The 16,137-nt window shown below is 41.4% G+C and overlaps 6 protein-coding genes and 2 non-coding genes across 8 annotated transcripts; 5 read left to right on the top strand and 3 right to left on the bottom strand.

Moving 5' to 3' along the window:
• Window positions 1–895: 895 nt before the first annotated feature.
• On the top strand, window positions 896–1,613 carry K450DRAFT_217551 (uncharacterized protein). The gene is made up of 2 exons (XM_051585064.1): window positions 896–1,125; window positions 1,204–1,613. Exons 1-2 carry the CDS (start codon window positions 1,054–1,056, stop codon window positions 1,429–1,431), a joined length of 300 nt encoding a protein of 99 aa, XP_051449702.1. The 5' UTR covers window positions 896–1,053; the 3' UTR covers window positions 1,432–1,613.
• On the bottom strand, window positions 1,509–2,948 carry K450DRAFT_217548 (uncharacterized protein). Its single transcript, XM_051585063.1, has 6 exons — window positions 2,878–2,948; window positions 2,759–2,806; window positions 2,646–2,687; window positions 2,485–2,575; window positions 2,349–2,416; window positions 1,509–2,263 (listed from the first exon to the last, which is right to left on the bottom strand). The coding sequence occupies exons 1-6, from the start codon at window positions 2,936–2,938 to the stop codon at window positions 1,671–1,673; spliced, it is 903 nt and encodes a 300-aa protein (XP_051449701.1). The 5' UTR covers window positions 2,939–2,948; the 3' UTR covers window positions 1,509–1,670.
• A 1,017-nt stretch (window positions 2,949–3,965) lies between these two features.
• K450DRAFT_t2 lies at window positions 3,966–4,037 on the bottom strand. Its single transcript has one exon. It is a non-coding gene; the product is annotated as a tRNA-Asp (tRNA).
• A 1,007-nt stretch (window positions 4,038–5,044) lies between these two features.
• K450DRAFT_267349 (uncharacterized protein) lies at window positions 5,045–6,841 on the top strand (the record flags this gene model as incomplete). Its single annotated transcript, XM_051592833.1, has 1 exon — window positions 5,045–6,841. The coding sequence occupies one exon, from the start codon at window positions 5,045–5,047 to the stop codon at window positions 6,839–6,841; it is 1,797 nt and encodes a 598-aa protein (XP_051449700.1).
• A 2,140-nt stretch (window positions 6,842–8,981) lies between these two features.
• On the top strand, window positions 8,982–9,053 carry K450DRAFT_t7. Its single transcript has one exon. It is a non-coding gene; the product is annotated as a tRNA-Asp (tRNA).
• On the top strand, window positions 9,028–10,884 carry K450DRAFT_276355 (uncharacterized protein). The gene is made up of 4 exons (XM_051593226.1): window positions 9,028–9,679; window positions 9,745–10,176; window positions 10,244–10,387; window positions 10,471–10,884. Exons 1-4 carry the CDS (start codon window positions 9,191–9,193, stop codon window positions 10,810–10,812), a joined length of 1,407 nt encoding a protein of 468 aa, XP_051449699.1. The 5' UTR covers window positions 9,028–9,190; the 3' UTR covers window positions 10,813–10,884.
• A 2,413-nt stretch (window positions 10,885–13,297) lies between these two features.
• Window positions 13,298–13,826, top strand: K450DRAFT_217534 (uncharacterized protein). The gene has a single exon (XM_051585062.1). It carries the CDS (start codon window positions 13,431–13,433, stop codon window positions 13,698–13,700), a length of 270 nt encoding a protein of 89 aa, XP_051449698.1. The 5' UTR covers window positions 13,298–13,430; the 3' UTR covers window positions 13,701–13,826.
• A 1-nt stretch (window position 13,827) lies between these two features.
• Window positions 13,828–15,862, bottom strand: K450DRAFT_217533 (uncharacterized protein). Its single transcript, XM_051585061.1, has one exon. It carries the CDS (start codon window positions 15,720–15,722, stop codon window positions 13,992–13,994), a length of 1,731 nt encoding a protein of 576 aa, XP_051449697.1. The 5' UTR covers window positions 15,723–15,862; the 3' UTR covers window positions 13,828–13,991.
• Between the last annotated feature and the right edge of the window lie 275 nt (window positions 15,863–16,137).

The following is a 16,137-nucleotide window of genomic DNA, read 5'->3' as shown; positions in this document are numbered from 1 at the left end:
TATAATGAGTGCGAATCGCAAGTGTGTGCATGAGCTAAGAGAGTACGATGATACTCACTATAGGGAGTTGACGCAACCTACGTGGCCATGTAATTCCTTTTGTAGGTCCAGCGTTGCAACCGTGGATTGATCAGCGTATAGACCTGGTACTAGAGATAAATTTACGGGCTGAGCAGTCGTTCAACTAGCAAAGTGTTTGAAGTTCAATGTGCTTACCGAATCTCTTAGTTTTGTGGTCTCCGTAGGAGAATATGTAGTTTCCTTCTTTTTCACGCTCAAGCAGAAACTTGTACATGAAGAGCAAATAGAGCAAGCATACTTGATTGGCCGCCTGACACAAGCCGAATTTTTCTTTTTGTTACAAGATTTTTATGTAAAATTTATATCCAGTGACGTTAGGTGAGTTAACTGGCCAGGCGTGAGACCATGTGCACGTTTTGACGGTATCGGCAGCGATCCTGTCAAAAACATAACACCTTCAAACTAAATAGTAGAAATTCAAACGTAGATTTGCCTCCAGCTGTCATATCCCCAGCTTTTCATTGTTTGCCTCTTGTGTACATGTTTATTGAGCGTTGGCACGGCCCGCCGTGGAACAGGCGCATGATCATCGTGGACAAAAAATTTGGGTTGGGTGGGGGTCGGTGTGATAATGAGAGAACCGTTAATCACAGGCCAATTTTAAGACATGTAAATACATGTATCATGTAACATTGTTCCACATCGACTCGTGATAATTAGATTGACGGGGGATTGTTCCCAGCCCTATTACATGGCCGGCTCTCAGCATGATAAAGGAAAGATATATGCGCCGGAGCTGCATATGAATGTCTTTGAACTGCTGTATCTGATCTGCGAAAGGCGCAGCATAAGCTTCGCGGGGAGAGAGGGAGCTGTCGTAAACAAACATATTGGTCACCTCCCCTTTTCGCCCGTTTTGTCAAAGTGGTGAGAGACCAAAAATAATAATGCTTACCTTTTCACTTTTTTTTTTACTGCTGTTCTCTTCTTTCCCCATCTCAACCTCTTTTTCAACGCCAAATATTATTTTGAATGGGAAATCAATACAGCGGTTACGATCATTGGCCACCAGAATATGACTATGAGTACTCATATGGATATCTTGTAAGCACAGTGTTATACACCTGCGTCTATACGTGGCTCCACCAACATTTGATTGAAGTACTAACTGAATCGCTTTAGCATCGGTCAAATGGGCTCGTCAGCCAACGTTTAACAAGTCTCGTTCAACGCAATGCTTATCCGTATTATGGCCAACAAATGGCTTCTCCATACTACAATTCATATCCTTACGGGTATCCATCAACAACACCGCAGCAGCAATATTATCAGCAGCCTTATCATTCAGGCTACTATCCTAGAGCACAGTATGCTCTTCCGTACCGCCATACATCAACCCCATTGTTTTAAGTTCGTTCTTTTAATGATACAATAATATGGAAAGAAAAATAAAAAAGAAAAAAATCATCAGGCGTCTTCGCTGTACATTCCCCTCGTCCACGCATTTGCCTTGAAATTAGTAAGAGAAAAAGCCTATGATACTAACCACACGCTTTCAGCCAAAAAGCCTATTAATTGAAATTTCAAAGATTTTGTTTTTATTTATTAACCGCAATCGCCATCCTTATCTACAGTCAATGCGCTTTCATTTAACGACCATCGCCAAAGACATCAACAGGCCAAACAGGTTTATAAGTGGATGGCACATTGTACCGGACACCCTTCGCTCCAAGCTTGTTAATAGCCTCAAGATCTTCTTTAGCGAGTTCGAAATCATGAAAGTTGGATTCGATTCGAGAGGGAGTAACACTTTTGGGAATGACACTTGTACCCCGTTGAGCAGCCCAAGAGATCAGCACTTGTGCAGGGGTTTTACCAAGTTTTTCAGCAATCTTCACGACAGTAGGATCATCAACTACACGAGTGGCACCAGCGAGATTATTTCCAAGGGGGCTATAGGCAGTCAAGTGAATGCCGTTCTTCTTGCTATATTCCAGCAAATCATCTTGAGGGAGATAAGGGTGTAACTCAACTTGGTTCACAGCGGGGATGACTTTAGCGGTCTTCTTGAGCTTTTCAAGTTCGCCAATCGTGAAATTTGATACACCGATAGCCTTGACTTTGCCAGTGTCAAGAAGCTTCTCCATAGCTGCCCACGTTTCTGCGATGGTGACTCCGTCATCCAATTCAACTTTACCATCAGCAGTAGTGGGGAAAAGTTCTTCGGTAGGTTTGAAGGCGACTGGCCAGTGGATCAGATATAGGTCTACAATCCGCGTCAGAAAGGCTACTCCAAATAATAAATTTAAAAACATGACACTGCTTACCCAAATAATTGACACCAAGGTTTTTGAGAGTAACATCCAAGGCTTTCTCCACGCGGTCGGGGCGATGGCTATTTACCATGAAGGAATCAGAATAAACCCTGTCTGTTGTATCGTCATTGACATTCATAACAAATACCTGTTATTCCACAACTTCGATGTAATAAAAATATGTTCTCGGGGTACTTTGACGTTTTTAAGAGCTTGCCCAACTTCGTGTTCATTACCGTCTGTTGTCCTTCCGTTAGTGATTTGTTGAAAGAACGAATTGACATACGTATGTAACTACAAACTACTCACAAACATGGGCGCAATCAATATGTCGATATCCATAATTGATAGCTAGTTCCAAATAATATCCTTGTTACTTATCTGGTCAAAACGTGGTCAGCATAATATATACTAGAGCTTACCATGTTCTGTAGCATTTTTGACTTCATTTTCCTTTGCAAGCCAAGTTCCTTACGATAAATGCATTATGTATCAGCGTAAAATTTGGTGAAAACCCTTTCCTTTCCATCTTGTTTCTTACCCAGTCCAACGAGAGGAATTTCAGTGCCGGTGTTGAGCTTAGCAGTGCGACCAAGAGCCATAGTGTCAGAGGTGTAAAAATATGAAATGAGAGAAATTGATGGAAAGCGCAGGATTTATATATTGCATGTTGAGACGTAAACTCCGCTACTTACTTTATCACTACGTCACAAAGTTGACAAGTGTGAGAAAGAAGATTGGTTGGTCATGGATGCGACAGACCTTGAAGTAAAAGCTACAGTGAGGAATTTTTTTCCGAAGTTTAATGGCTTAATTAGATCAAAAGCGTAAAGATACTGGTGTTGTTGAATTTCTGGTTCGTTAGTAGCATTGGTCGCATGCATTTTGTCTGTCGTTGTATCCGTGGAGATACTTCTTCTACTTCTGTCAGCTAATCCACACACTACGTGTCGTGATATCAGCGAAATCAAAAATCTAACGATTGCCAAAGTTCACAAGACTCTTTTTCAGAAAGCTTCTATAGCAAAAAATATATGTATCAGCTGCACAACATTTCTCGCTTAGATTAATGGTGTCAAATCAGCGTTCAGAAGATATATCGATCAATCTTAATCGATTAAAAAAAGAATGTATAGCAAACATCGATAAAGTTTTAGTAGCTATAAACACGCGTGGTCAAGGGGGGGTTTTTTTTAAAGAACTTCTCATGCAATTGACAAAATATATTTAAAGCGACTTGTAACTTCTTTTTTTGCCTATGAAGAAGACAGAATTGTACGACTTAACGATACTACCGAGAACTATGAGTACTGTCGTCGCCTAAAATACAAAATGACAGTTCAACCGAACGCCGGTTCAAGGGGACTTCTTTACCAGCGAAGTCACATTGAATATCCTCTTAAATTAGATTTCTTTTACATTTTTATATAATAAGTCACGAATCAACAAGTATAAATAGAGCAGTTGATTAATAGAATAAAAAGCAGTTTTTAACCTCACGAGAAGTTCACTCGTCTGCAGGATAATACAATAAGTCATACAGTAATCTAAACGACAGTACCCATCCCCTTCTTCCTTTCTTCGGAACACATTTTTGTCAAATTATGCATTTAAAAAATGCAAAAAAATCTCTCAGTCGGGGAATTGAACCCCGGTCTCCCGCGTGACAGGCGGGGATACTCACCACTATACTAACTGAGAACTTGTTATAAAGAAGACCACTTAAAGCAATATACTCTAATACTATTTGAAAGTAGACCTCTCACGACACTCAATTATCCATCAACTTCCGCCATAACTACCTCCATAAGACACCTTTTTATACGCGCCCATCTCAGCGCATTATTAAGGTTTGTTTTTATACATTTTATTATCATAAAGTTATCGTCCAGAACAATGGCTGAAATCTGTAGTGACTGACTCAGTCTACCTGGTTCATTCCGGTCGTAGCCTATTAGTTGTCCCACAATTCTTTTCTTTTATTTCTGTTTTTTTAATGCCACTGATTCGTTTTTATAGTGCAAGGTACCAGTGACATTTTTTGCAGCTCCTTGTCCATGTTCGTTACCGTGATCTCCACGTTGGTAACCCAACAGGCATCATGGTAACGCATAACGCACCTTATAGAATGATATGTGCCTCTGAAAAATTCTATAAACTTGGATGTGGTAGATTATAATGATCGTGTATGCTATGACTATCAAAAGCCACATCACATCGCCAGCTATCGTCTCACACAAAGTTCAGACAACAAAGCAAGGAATTCAAGAACTTACCGACGCATCAACAGCTGCCAAACATCTTATTATATTAAACGAAGAAGAAATAACAAAGATAACTATTTACACTGTTTTTTACATGACTTGGAAGAACGTGCAACTGAAAAAATCATCGTAGACCTAGGAGAAATTGTCACCGTTAAAATTGACCATGTCAAGGAGCTACTGAATGCTTTGTCGGCACCAAAGTCGGGATACCAAAAATAACTCCCCTTACGAAATCAAATGAAGTCGAAGAAACATCTTGGGTCAGATAATCTCCTTTGACGACTTGGAATCCACAGAAACATCGGATTGAGATCAGGAGATTCGCAACTGGAGGAGGGGAGTTAAAGGCGGCAGCTCGGCTGAAGAAAAGCCACACTCCAAATATAATCAGCCACCAAAGGTGGAAACCCCCAGGAGCGCAGCGTTTTCTCATCAACACGAATGTTCAAATTTGAAAAGCCAAAGATTTTACGGAGCCACACAATATCAGCTATATCTCCTGAACTGGTGACTTATGGCTATTATGAATTTCACAAACACATCATCGACAATTGCCAAACTCGATATACCGCCACCTTCAATGAATATTTACCGAGCTCTTTTGTATCGAGTTTTTCGCCCTCTGAGGAGGTGATCTATAATCTTCCAGGTTATACGAGCTGCATAAAGCTGAGGCAGGAGGTCGAGTTTTACGACAAATACTATTGCGTTGCCGCCGCTGCACTGACATGTGTAACACAGTACGTCTATGGCGTTGACTGCATCTTAACTGATGATCCTACCAGAGGTGGTTTTGAACTGCTGTACAGGCCTGTGGACATCGAAAATATATCTAGGTGGTTTCATCCTTATACGCTGAGCGATACAACTAAAAGTTATAGCATAACTTTTACCCGTGTACTTTTAAGTGCGTGGCATTTGAGTCAGCACATTTCTGATCTCAACTTACTCACAGACCTTGTTTTATTGATAACTGCAAGTGAGCTAGCCCCATCTGGGACTATACTGACTGAATTGGACACTCAACTCGACGTTATTGAGGTAGCAAAAAGGTGCGTCCCTGTCAAGGTTTTACGGACTGTTGAAAGTATAATGAGGCAAAGTCACGAAGTTATTGCTTGGCCGCTGGACTTGCGTCAAATGGACATGCATTTCGAGCCAGGAGGTATTCTAAATGCGGTTTCGAACTCAATACCCTTGAGTCGTAGCATAGTTATGGCTGCTAGGCGATCCTCTAGGGGAACATATATCAGCAGGGTGCTACCTGTTGTAGAGTGTAGCTACAATTCGTCAAATGAGTTCTTGCGCAGTTTCAGCTACTACAAAAGACTCTTCGCGAAGGTTGCTGAGCCTGGTTTACGACATTTCTTGTCTGAAAAGGGATACAAAGTACGAATTCCTCACGTTGTTTATCCCTTCTTAGCATTCCTAGCGTTGTTCGCTATAATCGTACTAGAAGAGGGTCTTAGGAAAGCGCCATGGATTACAGTTGATGGAGTCGATCCAACTTCTTTAACATCCCTCGTGTTGGTTATTGAAGGCCTTCTGCTCGCGCTATTAGTTTCAACAACTGCACGAAATTGGAGCTGGTATGATATGATCAGAGGCGTGATATACTATGAATCCTATCAAGAAATACCAAGCATAATCCGGCCTTCGATAAACTTGAACATGTTTATGGTACATCTGTTATGGTATAATTCAGAATATGCCAAATGCCTAGACAGTTATGATTCTTGCTCACTGATGGTGGAGCGAGAAGGGTCAGCTACAATACCCAGAGCTGTTACAATGGAAGAGTTTGTCGCCTCTGGACATGTCGTATTTCGGCATCAGGACATCTTCTTGGCGGTGAAGCTAAATTACGAACAAAATGTTACTACGGGAATTTCCATGATGGGGTTTGACAGAGGATCCTTTAAAATACACATGGAACCGTGTGGTGTAAACGTAGCAACTGGCTACGTCGTTGAATGGAAGGAGCGGCAATTGTACAGCATAGGAGCATCCCTCCCAAGCCACATGGGTTTTCCTAACACGACATTACCAACATCCTTTATCGAAAGGCTATGTCCAGGAAATACTTTGATGGGAAGTCCTGTCATGATTAACCCACAACAAACTGAGAACGAGGCGCTTCCAGTCGCCGGTAACAAGATTGACTGCGTGCACCAGATTGTCAAAATTCAAGACGATAAAATCTGTACGAAGGACAAATGGGAAACCACAGCTTGCTGATCAACAACAAGAGTGTGTAAAAACCCAGAGACATATAGCGACATCCGTACAGAGCATAGGTCTTCGGTGTCGGCAAAGCCATGAGTGGAGATTTGCCAGGTACAATCACTGGCCTATTAACAGAGTGAAACCATATGATTTAATTCAAATCAAGATAGCCAATTTTCTACAATAAGATAATATTTATATTTAAGACATTTTATACCTTTGAACCTCTAAAAGAAAATCTTAGCATTCGTTGTGAAGGTACTTATATATTACTAATTCATACGCTGAAGCAAACGGTCCTGGCACAAATTGTAAAGATGCAGCTAAATATTTTGAAGATGTGCTTTTTATCAAGAATTACTTAGGTTTGGTACAAGTCTTATGGCATTTGATACTACTTTTGACATGACTAGAAGGGAATTGGGAAGAATGCCGTCATTAGTCTGTCTAACGAAATCTGGACCATCCTAAAATCGTCAAAATGAGTAGTGTTTACTTAAACACGCCATTACCAAACGTGGTATAACCGTCGAAAGGTGAACAATAGCTTAGATGCCAAATGCTGTATACATGATTAATCAGGCTTTTTCAGTGCATCTGAGATCACCAAGGAGAATGATAGAGGTTAAACCTCATTTTTGCTTTTTATGGGATGTGATTCCCCACGGTTTTTGCACTGGGACTGTAGGACTGTACCTACCACTGTAGCTGCAGCTTTTCCCCCTCTTAAAAAATAGCACACTTGCATTCGGCTTAGTATAGTTGATTTCAGAATTGTCTAATCATTTTCGCTGAAACTATGAGTTCAGGAATCTTCTGTCTGGGAGTTGTCTATAGTACATAGCTGTGCTTGCGAGATTCACAGTTTCCACGCTAATCAGTTGACTTACAGTTAAGCGATCGATTGAGGCAGATCTTTATTCGTTTGACGAATTTTATTGCCCATGCTAAGAATTCCCTTTTTGTGAACTTCTGCAAGAATATTTGAGTTAAAGTACTCAACAATTATTAGGCAGCAATCAATTTTCCCTTAGATATACGAAGTTTGAACTACATGATTACATTGCTATGTCGCTTTGGTTTTGATTTATGGCCTGCACTAGTTCTACCGCGGAATACATATGTCAATAATGCTATTCCCAGTATCGACAATTTTTTTCAGACTTCTTTAACTCTGACTTATTTAACATTTTAATAAAATATAATCCATAAAAAAACGAACAACCATCTTTATCTATCTATATTAGGCACCTCGGTAGTTACCATGTACCTTATTTTTTCGAAGTCTTCAACATGTAATAATTCAGACTTACTTGACATACAGTGACATATTCAACCACCATACATTTCGATAATTTCAATTAATCCTGTTATCTGTTATCATCATGTCTATATCTAAGAAGGCATATCAATATGGCATTTCTACAAATTTTCCTTCAGTCACAGATATACCCTTTCTTTTGTACTGGGTGTCTATAATTGCGTTATTTACACCCATCCAGAATTACGTGAAAATGATAGCAGAATTAAGTTCTAGAGGCATAACATGACAATTTCCGTTGAAATGTGCATTTGAATTCATTGATTAAACCCTCTTCCGTCTTTCCTTCTTTAACTTCTGACTTACCATGTCAGGAGTAACTTTTCGTAAAAGAAGGTGCAAATTTTCAACACGGAGTTATTGCCCTGAATCATGATGTATCTCAATAATTTTCAACAACAGTTTATTACCTTGACTACTCTCATTCCACCGATTGCAAGTTTGTCAAGCACGTTGGACTATCTGAAGGAGTCATTGCCATAATGTTTGATAATATAAGTAAAACAAAAATAAAAAAAAAATTAACTGTATGTAGAGATTTAATTCTGCTGGACAATAGTTTTAGAGGAAGTTTGAACTGTTTCATATTCTGTATGACGATGTCAGCCTTTTCCAACATGTTTGATGCAAATAGTGAGAAAATTAGTGGAAAACTAGCATTTGGAACTGAGCATACAAAAAATAAAGATACCAAAAAATTATAGCAACAATTTCAAATGTCAGATCTATTCATTCAAGTGCAATATGAGCAATTGAAAGTATTGTAGACTTTTTGTCAAAGTAATTACCTTGGCTTTATATTAGCACTGGTCAAAACTTTTTCATACAAGTTCTCAGTTAGTATAGTGGTGAGTATCCCCGCCTGTCACGCGGGAGACCGGGGTTCAATTCCCCGACTGAGAGATTTTTTGCATGTTTACAATTTGCCTTGTTTTTAAAGGTCACGTGAGTGATACGTGACTCATCTCGCTGTCATTTTAGCTCTTAAAAGATCAAATCTGTAAACTTTTTCTTTTTATTAACTTTTAACGAAAGTCTACATGTCTTCTGACGCACCAAAGAAGCTATGGGGTGGTCGATTCACCGGGGCAGTTGACCCTCTCATGGATGCTTTCAACGCTTCCATTCATTTTGACAGACGAATGTATGCTGCTGATATCATCGGCTCCATCGTCTACAGCAAAGCTCTCGCAAAGAATGGTATTATTTCAGAACAAGAACGCGATCTCCTTATCGAAGGTTTGGAAAAGGTTCAGGATGAATGGGAGAAGAATACTTTTCAACTTAAGCCTGGTGATGAGGACATCCATACCGCTAACGAACGCCGTCTCGGTGAGCTAGTCGGTTCCGTTGCTGGCAAGCTTCACACTGGCAGAAGCCGAAACGATCAAGTTGCCACTGATATGAGAATTTGGATTCGCGAAGAAGCTACCAAGGTTCTTGCGCATGTTAAGGAACTCATTTCTGTTGCGGTGTCCCGCGCTGAGCGAGAAACCGATGTCATCATGCCTGGATATACCCACTTGCAAGTAAGTCAAAATGTTTTTCAAAGGGTATCTCGGCAGACCGTTAGCGTTTCTGACCATATATATAGCGTGCTCAACCTATCCGCTGGTCACATCTATTGCTGTCTTATGCTTGGTTATGGAAGGCCGATGCTGAACGCCTCAGTCAATATATTGAGCGTATCAACTACCTCCCTCTGGGATCTGGTGCTTTGGCTGGACACGTATTCAACATCGATCGTGATTTCATGGCACAAGAGCTTGGTTTCGCCGGTATCATTCAAAACTCTCTAAATGCTGTCAGCGATCGTGATTTTGTTGCAGAATTCCTTTTCTGGGCTTCCCTCACAATGGTCCACATCTCCCGCTTCGCCGAAGATCTGATCATTTACTCCAGCGGTGAATTTGGATTTGTACAACTTGCTGATGCTTACAGCACTGGCTCCAGTTTGATGCCTCAGAAGAAGAATCCAGATTCGTTAGAGCTTCTTCGTGGAAAGTCTGGCAGAGTATTCGGAGACGTGAGTATAACGGTATTGGTAATATCAGTATCATCTTGGCGTTTAAATTAATTCAATCGCGTTGCAGATGTCTGGTTTCATGATGTCCTACAAGGGTATTCCAAGTACCTACAACAAGGACCTTCAAGAAGATAAAGAACCGCTTTTTGATGCTGTTGATACCTTGTCAGGTTCATTGCAAATTACTTCTGGCGTTCTAAGCACTTTGTCGGTAAGATAACATTGTCCTTGGTTTAAGCCAACTTTCAAACCAGATGACATTTTCTAAACATGTCCTCTTCTAACAATTACCAGATCAATGCTGAGAAGATGAAGGCAAGCTTGAGTACAGATATGCTTGCAACTGACTTAGCAGAGTATTTGGTGCGCAAGGGTGTTCCTTTCCGTGAAACCCATCACATTGCCGGTGCTGCTGTCAAACTCGCTGAGGACCGCAAATGCAATATGAGTGACCTCTCAGTTCAAGATCTTCAAGGTCTTCATAACGCTTTTGCTGAAGATGTTAGTAAGGTCTGGAACTTTGAAACCAGCATCGAAAACCGCAACACTCCTGGCGGTACCAGCAAGAAGACGGTCTTGTCTCAAATTGATTTGCTCAAGAGCTGGCTCCATGCCAGTCAACAAAACCTTCACTAGATGTAGATTAGAAAGAAAAAAATTTGAATAAAAATAATTTGCCCGATTTACGGTAGCAACATCTATGTGGACTGGTGTTGACACGATCAAATTCAGTGCGGAACAACTGGTGCGCTTCACATTCGGTCTAGCAAGGAAGCTAAAATGTTAAGGTCAAGAGAGATCGCATGTTAAGATATTTCAGCATATTATACCTGAGCATAGTGAATCCAGACTACAATCGCATTTACACTTATGAATCATACAACGTACATGGTTTAGAGATCATAAAAAAGAGGAAATAATGATAGTATTTCGCGGTAGTATCACGATCACAACCGTCAAAAGCTGCAAAAAGCAAAAAAAAAAAATCCCGATGGCAAATTTGCCATCTTTGGAAGCACCTGGCGTTAAAACTGATACAAATTTATTCAACTGTGCCAACTCAACCAAAGCCTTTTCCGTTCAAAGATCCACGGTGGCCACATAGAAACTTATGAAAACCACATCTTTGACGTTATTATCGCCTCTGAACAATGTACACCCCAAAGGTTAGAAGCTCTACGTAGTCGGATAATCGTACGATATTTGCGCTGTTACTAACAGGCAGTTTTTAGTCATGGTGACTGACGCATTTGCTTCGAAATATTCACCCACAACCGTAGCAGAAAGGGGTATATGGAAGCAAGAGTTGGAAACAAGCCTTCGACGTTGTTCCTCCAGCTCTATACATACCCCAGTAACCCCGAAGCCATCACAAATACATGTTGCGGCAAACAAATCCGACGTCAAGTTCACTGGCCCTGCTGGAGATTTATCCTACGGTATTCCATATACTTCGGAGACGATTACTACCAGCACTGAGCGAGAGCTGCAGCGCTCGCTGAAGGAAATCAAAGACTACACAACTTCATTGGAAAATAAGCTGGAACAACAAACAAGTGCACAGCAAACGCTAAAGCAGGAGCTATTCCAGCTGAACATGAAGTACACAAGTGAGCTTGCGAGGGCGGATAGTATTGGTCATGAAAAAAGTAAAATAGAGCTGGAACTGGAAGACTTGACAGCAACTTTATTCGAACAAGCCAACGAGATGGTTGCACATGAAAAGAGGATATCCCAAGCACTTGAGGCGGATAATTGGCGACTTTGCAAGGATCTATCTGCTGCTCTGGGTAGACTAGCGGAAGAAACTATGCAACTCACCGAGTTGAAAGACAAGTTTTCAAAGCAAGACACGGACTGGAGGCACCTTCGATCGCCATATCCAACTAGCCCAACCATGTCATGTAGAGCTGAAATTGAGCAAAAAAGTAATGTTAATGAAACAGGTCGATCAAGGTAAAATTTTGCTATGATGTGTCACAGGGATGTTGGTAGAAAACTAATGCCGAAGTGCCTAGGATAAAGATTCCTTTGCCATCCTACCTGCCGGACATCAACGTAAATAGCAAGCCATACCAAGACTTCGTTCATTTTTTGACTCACTGCAAAATCACACCGACCAAACTTCAATACTCAATTCCATATATCAAGCGCAGCCAGACTGAAGACGTCGAGCCGTGCCTATGGTTTGGAGAGCATGCACCGGTGACGTGTAAGAAGATTCTTCAAGCGATCATGAGGCAATCTTGTTTTATAGAAGAGTGTAAAAGTAGCGTTGAGATAGAGAGGCCAATGGCATCTACTTGGCTCTCCTTGCGAAAAGAAGACGAGACTGACGGATGTCAACTATGCCTTAGCAAGACCATGGTGACGTTCCGCTTCCGATTGAGCGAGAAGTGCGACTGGATATACGTTGACAGCGGATGTCGCCAGAAACTGGTGGCTGTCTGTGATTACTATGCATTCATTCGAAACATACTGGGTGGTCTGTACACAAGCCAGATACCCCAAAGCCTATACCACGAGAATTTGATGTTGAAAGCGAAGATGTTTCAGGCACGTGTTGGTTTGAACGTACATCATAGTACAGAAACATTCATCATCCATACCAAAAACTAATACCAGAAGCACTGTGGAAGCAGACGAGACCAAGTGATGTATATGCATCTTTGATAATTTCATCATACATTTGGTTATTACTTGAAATAATCGCTATCGATCGCCCAAGTGTTTGTCGGGCAAAATAATTTGCCTGAAAAATAAATGAAAAATACCCCTACCATAATTCGCCATCCTCGATGTTATTTGATGGATATTTGTCTGTTTGAAACAGCCGAGACAATAGGGCTCGTTATCAAATACATCTGCTTTTGCTTTTCCACAATATTCTAAATTTGGTGGTATCGCATTTGAATGACGTTATAACCGTCATTCCCTTGTTTAACTTTTACCTGTCATCCTGCTAGTCATGCTGGTTATTCAAGCCATATACGTCGCATCAGGCGCCAGCAGTTGAAGAAGTCGTGCGAATATGCACTCACATACATATGTTACTTGAAGAATGACACTCCCCTTTAGTAGGTATATAAGTAAAGGAGTATTTCTACCAATTTTACGACAGCCACCGGAAGGTTTTCTGAACAATCGATCAATCGCAGGACCGAAAAAAGAAAAAATTAAAAGTGTTACAATCTACCCTTGACCACAGTATATAACAGACGTCGGAAACTGCTCTCTTACATACAATATTCACTATGCGTTTCTTATGTATCATCGCACTTATGGCACCCAGTATACAAGCTGCATTGATTTTTACACTCGGCAGTCGAAAATCCCCAGCGCTGAGCGTTGACGGGAACTGTGACCAAGTTCCAAGTTACTTCCAATTTTCACAGCTGGTCGCCAACAATGGAAACGTCGATTGCACTATATACGAAAACAATGACTGCACAGGACGGTCAACCATAGTACCAGCAAACATGGAGATCGTAAACATTCAAAGGGCAGAGTCTTCAAAGTGTTAATGACTTTTCCTAAACCTGTAAACTTTGCTGTTCTAGCCTTACCATTGGCTTTTTTTCTTTTCTCTTAACAATGTAAATTGAATTTGCATTGGCATTTGCCCTCATCCTAATATTTGTAAAAAATGTCTAACAAGCTCGGAATAAAAAGCCATCATTTGAAATTCTGATATGGCCTGGGATAAACCCATTGATCAGCCAAGATGGAAAAAATTAGAGGAGAGATGAGAATGAATGCTGGCTAGTTTATTATAATGCGGCTATGAAACGGTATATCATTGATGCCTCTTGCGTTTACGTAACAATACTATTGCGTAATCGCATAGCTTTACCTAACGACACCATACGCTTGATGAACTTGCCAGTGGCATTAGCGTTAGACTCCTTTTGTTGATTTGCTGTACCGCCATAGTTACCAATCCCTTTGCCGATGGTAACAAATCCAGGGTCCTCAACTGGAATACCATCTGTCAGGTCCAGACCGGCTGGAGTTAGCGACCGACGATGTGCCAAAATACTGTTACGATGATTGGAATGATCCTGGTCATTGCTTCCAAAAAGTCCTGTAGTTCCGTTTGATGCTGCTTGTCCCTCTTTTCTAATCTTATCCTTATTGCGTTTGATACCACCAACAGGAAGAACATTTGACTTGCTTTGGTCATGTGAAAGAGTATCCATACGGGTAACTCCATCAAATGAGTAACCAGCCGGCGCTGTCGTTGCTCGCTTGGCAGTTGGCTCCATGACTGCAGACCGTCGCTTCTTGGTATGTTTGTGACGCAAAGAAGAGGAACGCGTTGGAGTTTGCCCACTCCTACCTGAGTTCTCAAGGTTATTTGAGGTGGTGGGAGACGGTCCCGGAGGACTTGACGGTGAAGCTGGAAGCGGTTTAGCTATAATGTTCTCAGATTGAATAGTCGTCACTGAACCCTGTGATGAAGAATGCGACTTCAGATCGGTATCACTACCCAAGTCAGGTAAGGAAACCCACGACGATGACACAGAAGACTTCGTCTGCCCAGTAGTAGAATAAGGAGAGCTAGCTTTTTTTAAGGTCATCAAATCTGCCAAATGTCGGAAAGAGCTTTTCTTCTTTAATTTTTTGTTTTGTGAAGCAAATAAGTCGTCACTGGAAGAAGCTCGCTGTCCTGCATGATTTGAACCATCTGATAGAGGGTGTGCTGTGTTTCTCTTCGTATTTTCCACATTCGCAAAAGTAGGCGGTTGCTCAATGACTTGCGACACAGCTCGAGGCGAAGAAGCCACTGATAGAGAGGAAGAACGTTTTGGTACAGTGCTATCGATGGGTTTTCGGGTTGTCCAGCCTGAATGTGCACTGGAAGCCAAACTGGAAGATCTTCGCGCTGTACGCCGATCCGCTGGAGGGGGTATACTTGGGGGTGGTGGGAAAGACACTAGCGGGTTTGAGGTTCTCACATCCAAATCGTCAACAGTGATGGTTTCCAGCTCGCTCACAAGGGACATAATGGAATGGTGTTCGCTAGCAAATCCCTTTGCAGTGTTCTGTGATGACTTGAATGGCAATTCTGGTAGTTTTGGCGCAGTGTTGATGTGGATATCTACTTTAAACTCCATATCAAACAATGACATGAGCTCGGACGCAAGATGTTGTGATGGCGTGCTTGACGACACAAGTTCACTACCCCAGCTTAGGCGATTTCGATATGGATTTGTTGCTAATTTTCTAGGTTTATCATCTGCTGGAGGCGGTATAGGTGCAACGGACACATTGGCCTGCGAGGTGTTTGGTGGCGGTAATCTGCTATCCTGAGACAGTCCGTTCTGCATTGAAGACATGGGCTCTTCAGGAGGTGATTTTAAAGTCTCATTGGGCTGTGAAAATAATGAGTTTCGCTTGTTCGTAGATTCCACACTTGTATCGTCCCAGTCAACATCGTCCGTCCAAAACTCTTCCTCCACAGGTGAAACCGGGGATACTTGCTGAGATGATTCGATGGCCTGTATATATTGAGCAAATATTTCTTCCAACCCTTTCTGTGACATATCGGCCAAGGATCTGGAGTAGGGATGTTTAATTTAAAGATCAAGAGAAACATTTTACCATTGCATCTGGAAACTTGCTCCCACAGAGAAAAGGCAACTTACTCTGGTGAAAAGAATTCCCATCTCGTCATTTGGTCCAACCACTCTGGAGGGGTTACTTCATAAAGTTGCTCCAGCATATTCTTTATCAAAGCAGTCTTGAGTAATGAGTGTGAATCAGGGGTAGTGAACGTCAATTGGGCCAACTTGTAATTCGAGATGGCTGCAAGTTGGATCGGATTGTATATAGCTACCATCTGTAGTTTGGAAGAGGAGGTGAGCCGTGTACATAGCTTTGGCGGAGAAGGAACTTCAGTATGGGCATTATCGACTTCAACATCCATACTCTTTGTTCACAATCGCCTACACAACGTAG

Source organism: Umbelopsis ramanniana (genome assembly GCF_025399195.1).
Source record: "Umbelopsis ramanniana AG unplaced genomic scaffold K450scaffold_1, whole genome shotgun sequence".
NCBI lineage: Eukaryota > Fungi > Mucoromycota > Umbelopsidomycetes > Umbelopsidales > Umbelopsidaceae > Umbelopsis > Umbelopsis ramanniana.
The sequence above is the reverse complement of the archived record's forward strand: the minus strand, read 5'-3'. Positions and strand labels throughout refer to the sequence as shown.

Coding starts and splice junctions, on each gene's coding strand:
- K450DRAFT_217551 (XM_051585064.1), top strand. CDS start 1,054: ATGGGAAATCAATACAGCGGTTACGATCATTGGCCACCAGAATATGAC. Junction 1,126..1,203: donor AGTACTCATATGGATATCTT/GTAAGCACAGTG, acceptor GAATCGCTTTAG/CATCGGTCAAATGGGCTCGT.
- K450DRAFT_217548 (XM_051585063.1), bottom strand. CDS start 2,938: ATGGCTCTTGGTCGCACTGCTAAGCTCAACACCGGCACTGAAATTCCT. Junction 2,807..2,877: donor AATTCCTCTCGTTGGACTGG/GTAAGAAACAAG, acceptor ATTTATCGTAAG/GAACTTGGCTTGCAAAGGAA. Junction 2,576..2,645: donor TATTGATTGCGCCCATGTTT/GTGAGTAGTTTG, acceptor GAAGGACAACAG/ACGGTAATGAACACGAAGTT.
- K450DRAFT_276355 (XM_051593226.1), top strand. CDS start 9,191: ATGTCTTCTGACGCACCAAAGAAGCTATGGGGTGGTCGATTCACCGGG. Junction 10,177..10,243: donor CTGGCAGAGTATTCGGAGAC/GTGAGTATAACG, acceptor ATCGCGTTGCAG/ATGTCTGGTTTCATGATGTC. Junction 10,388..10,470: donor GCGTTCTAAGCACTTTGTCG/GTAAGATAACAT, acceptor AACAATTACCAG/ATCAATGCTGAGAAGATGAA.
- K450DRAFT_217534 (XM_051585062.1), top strand. CDS start 13,431: ATGCGTTTCTTATGTATCATCGCACTTATGGCACCCAGTATACAAGCT.
- K450DRAFT_217533 (XM_051585061.1), bottom strand. CDS start 15,722: ATGTCACAGAAAGGGTTGGAAGAAATATTTGCTCAATATATACAGGCC.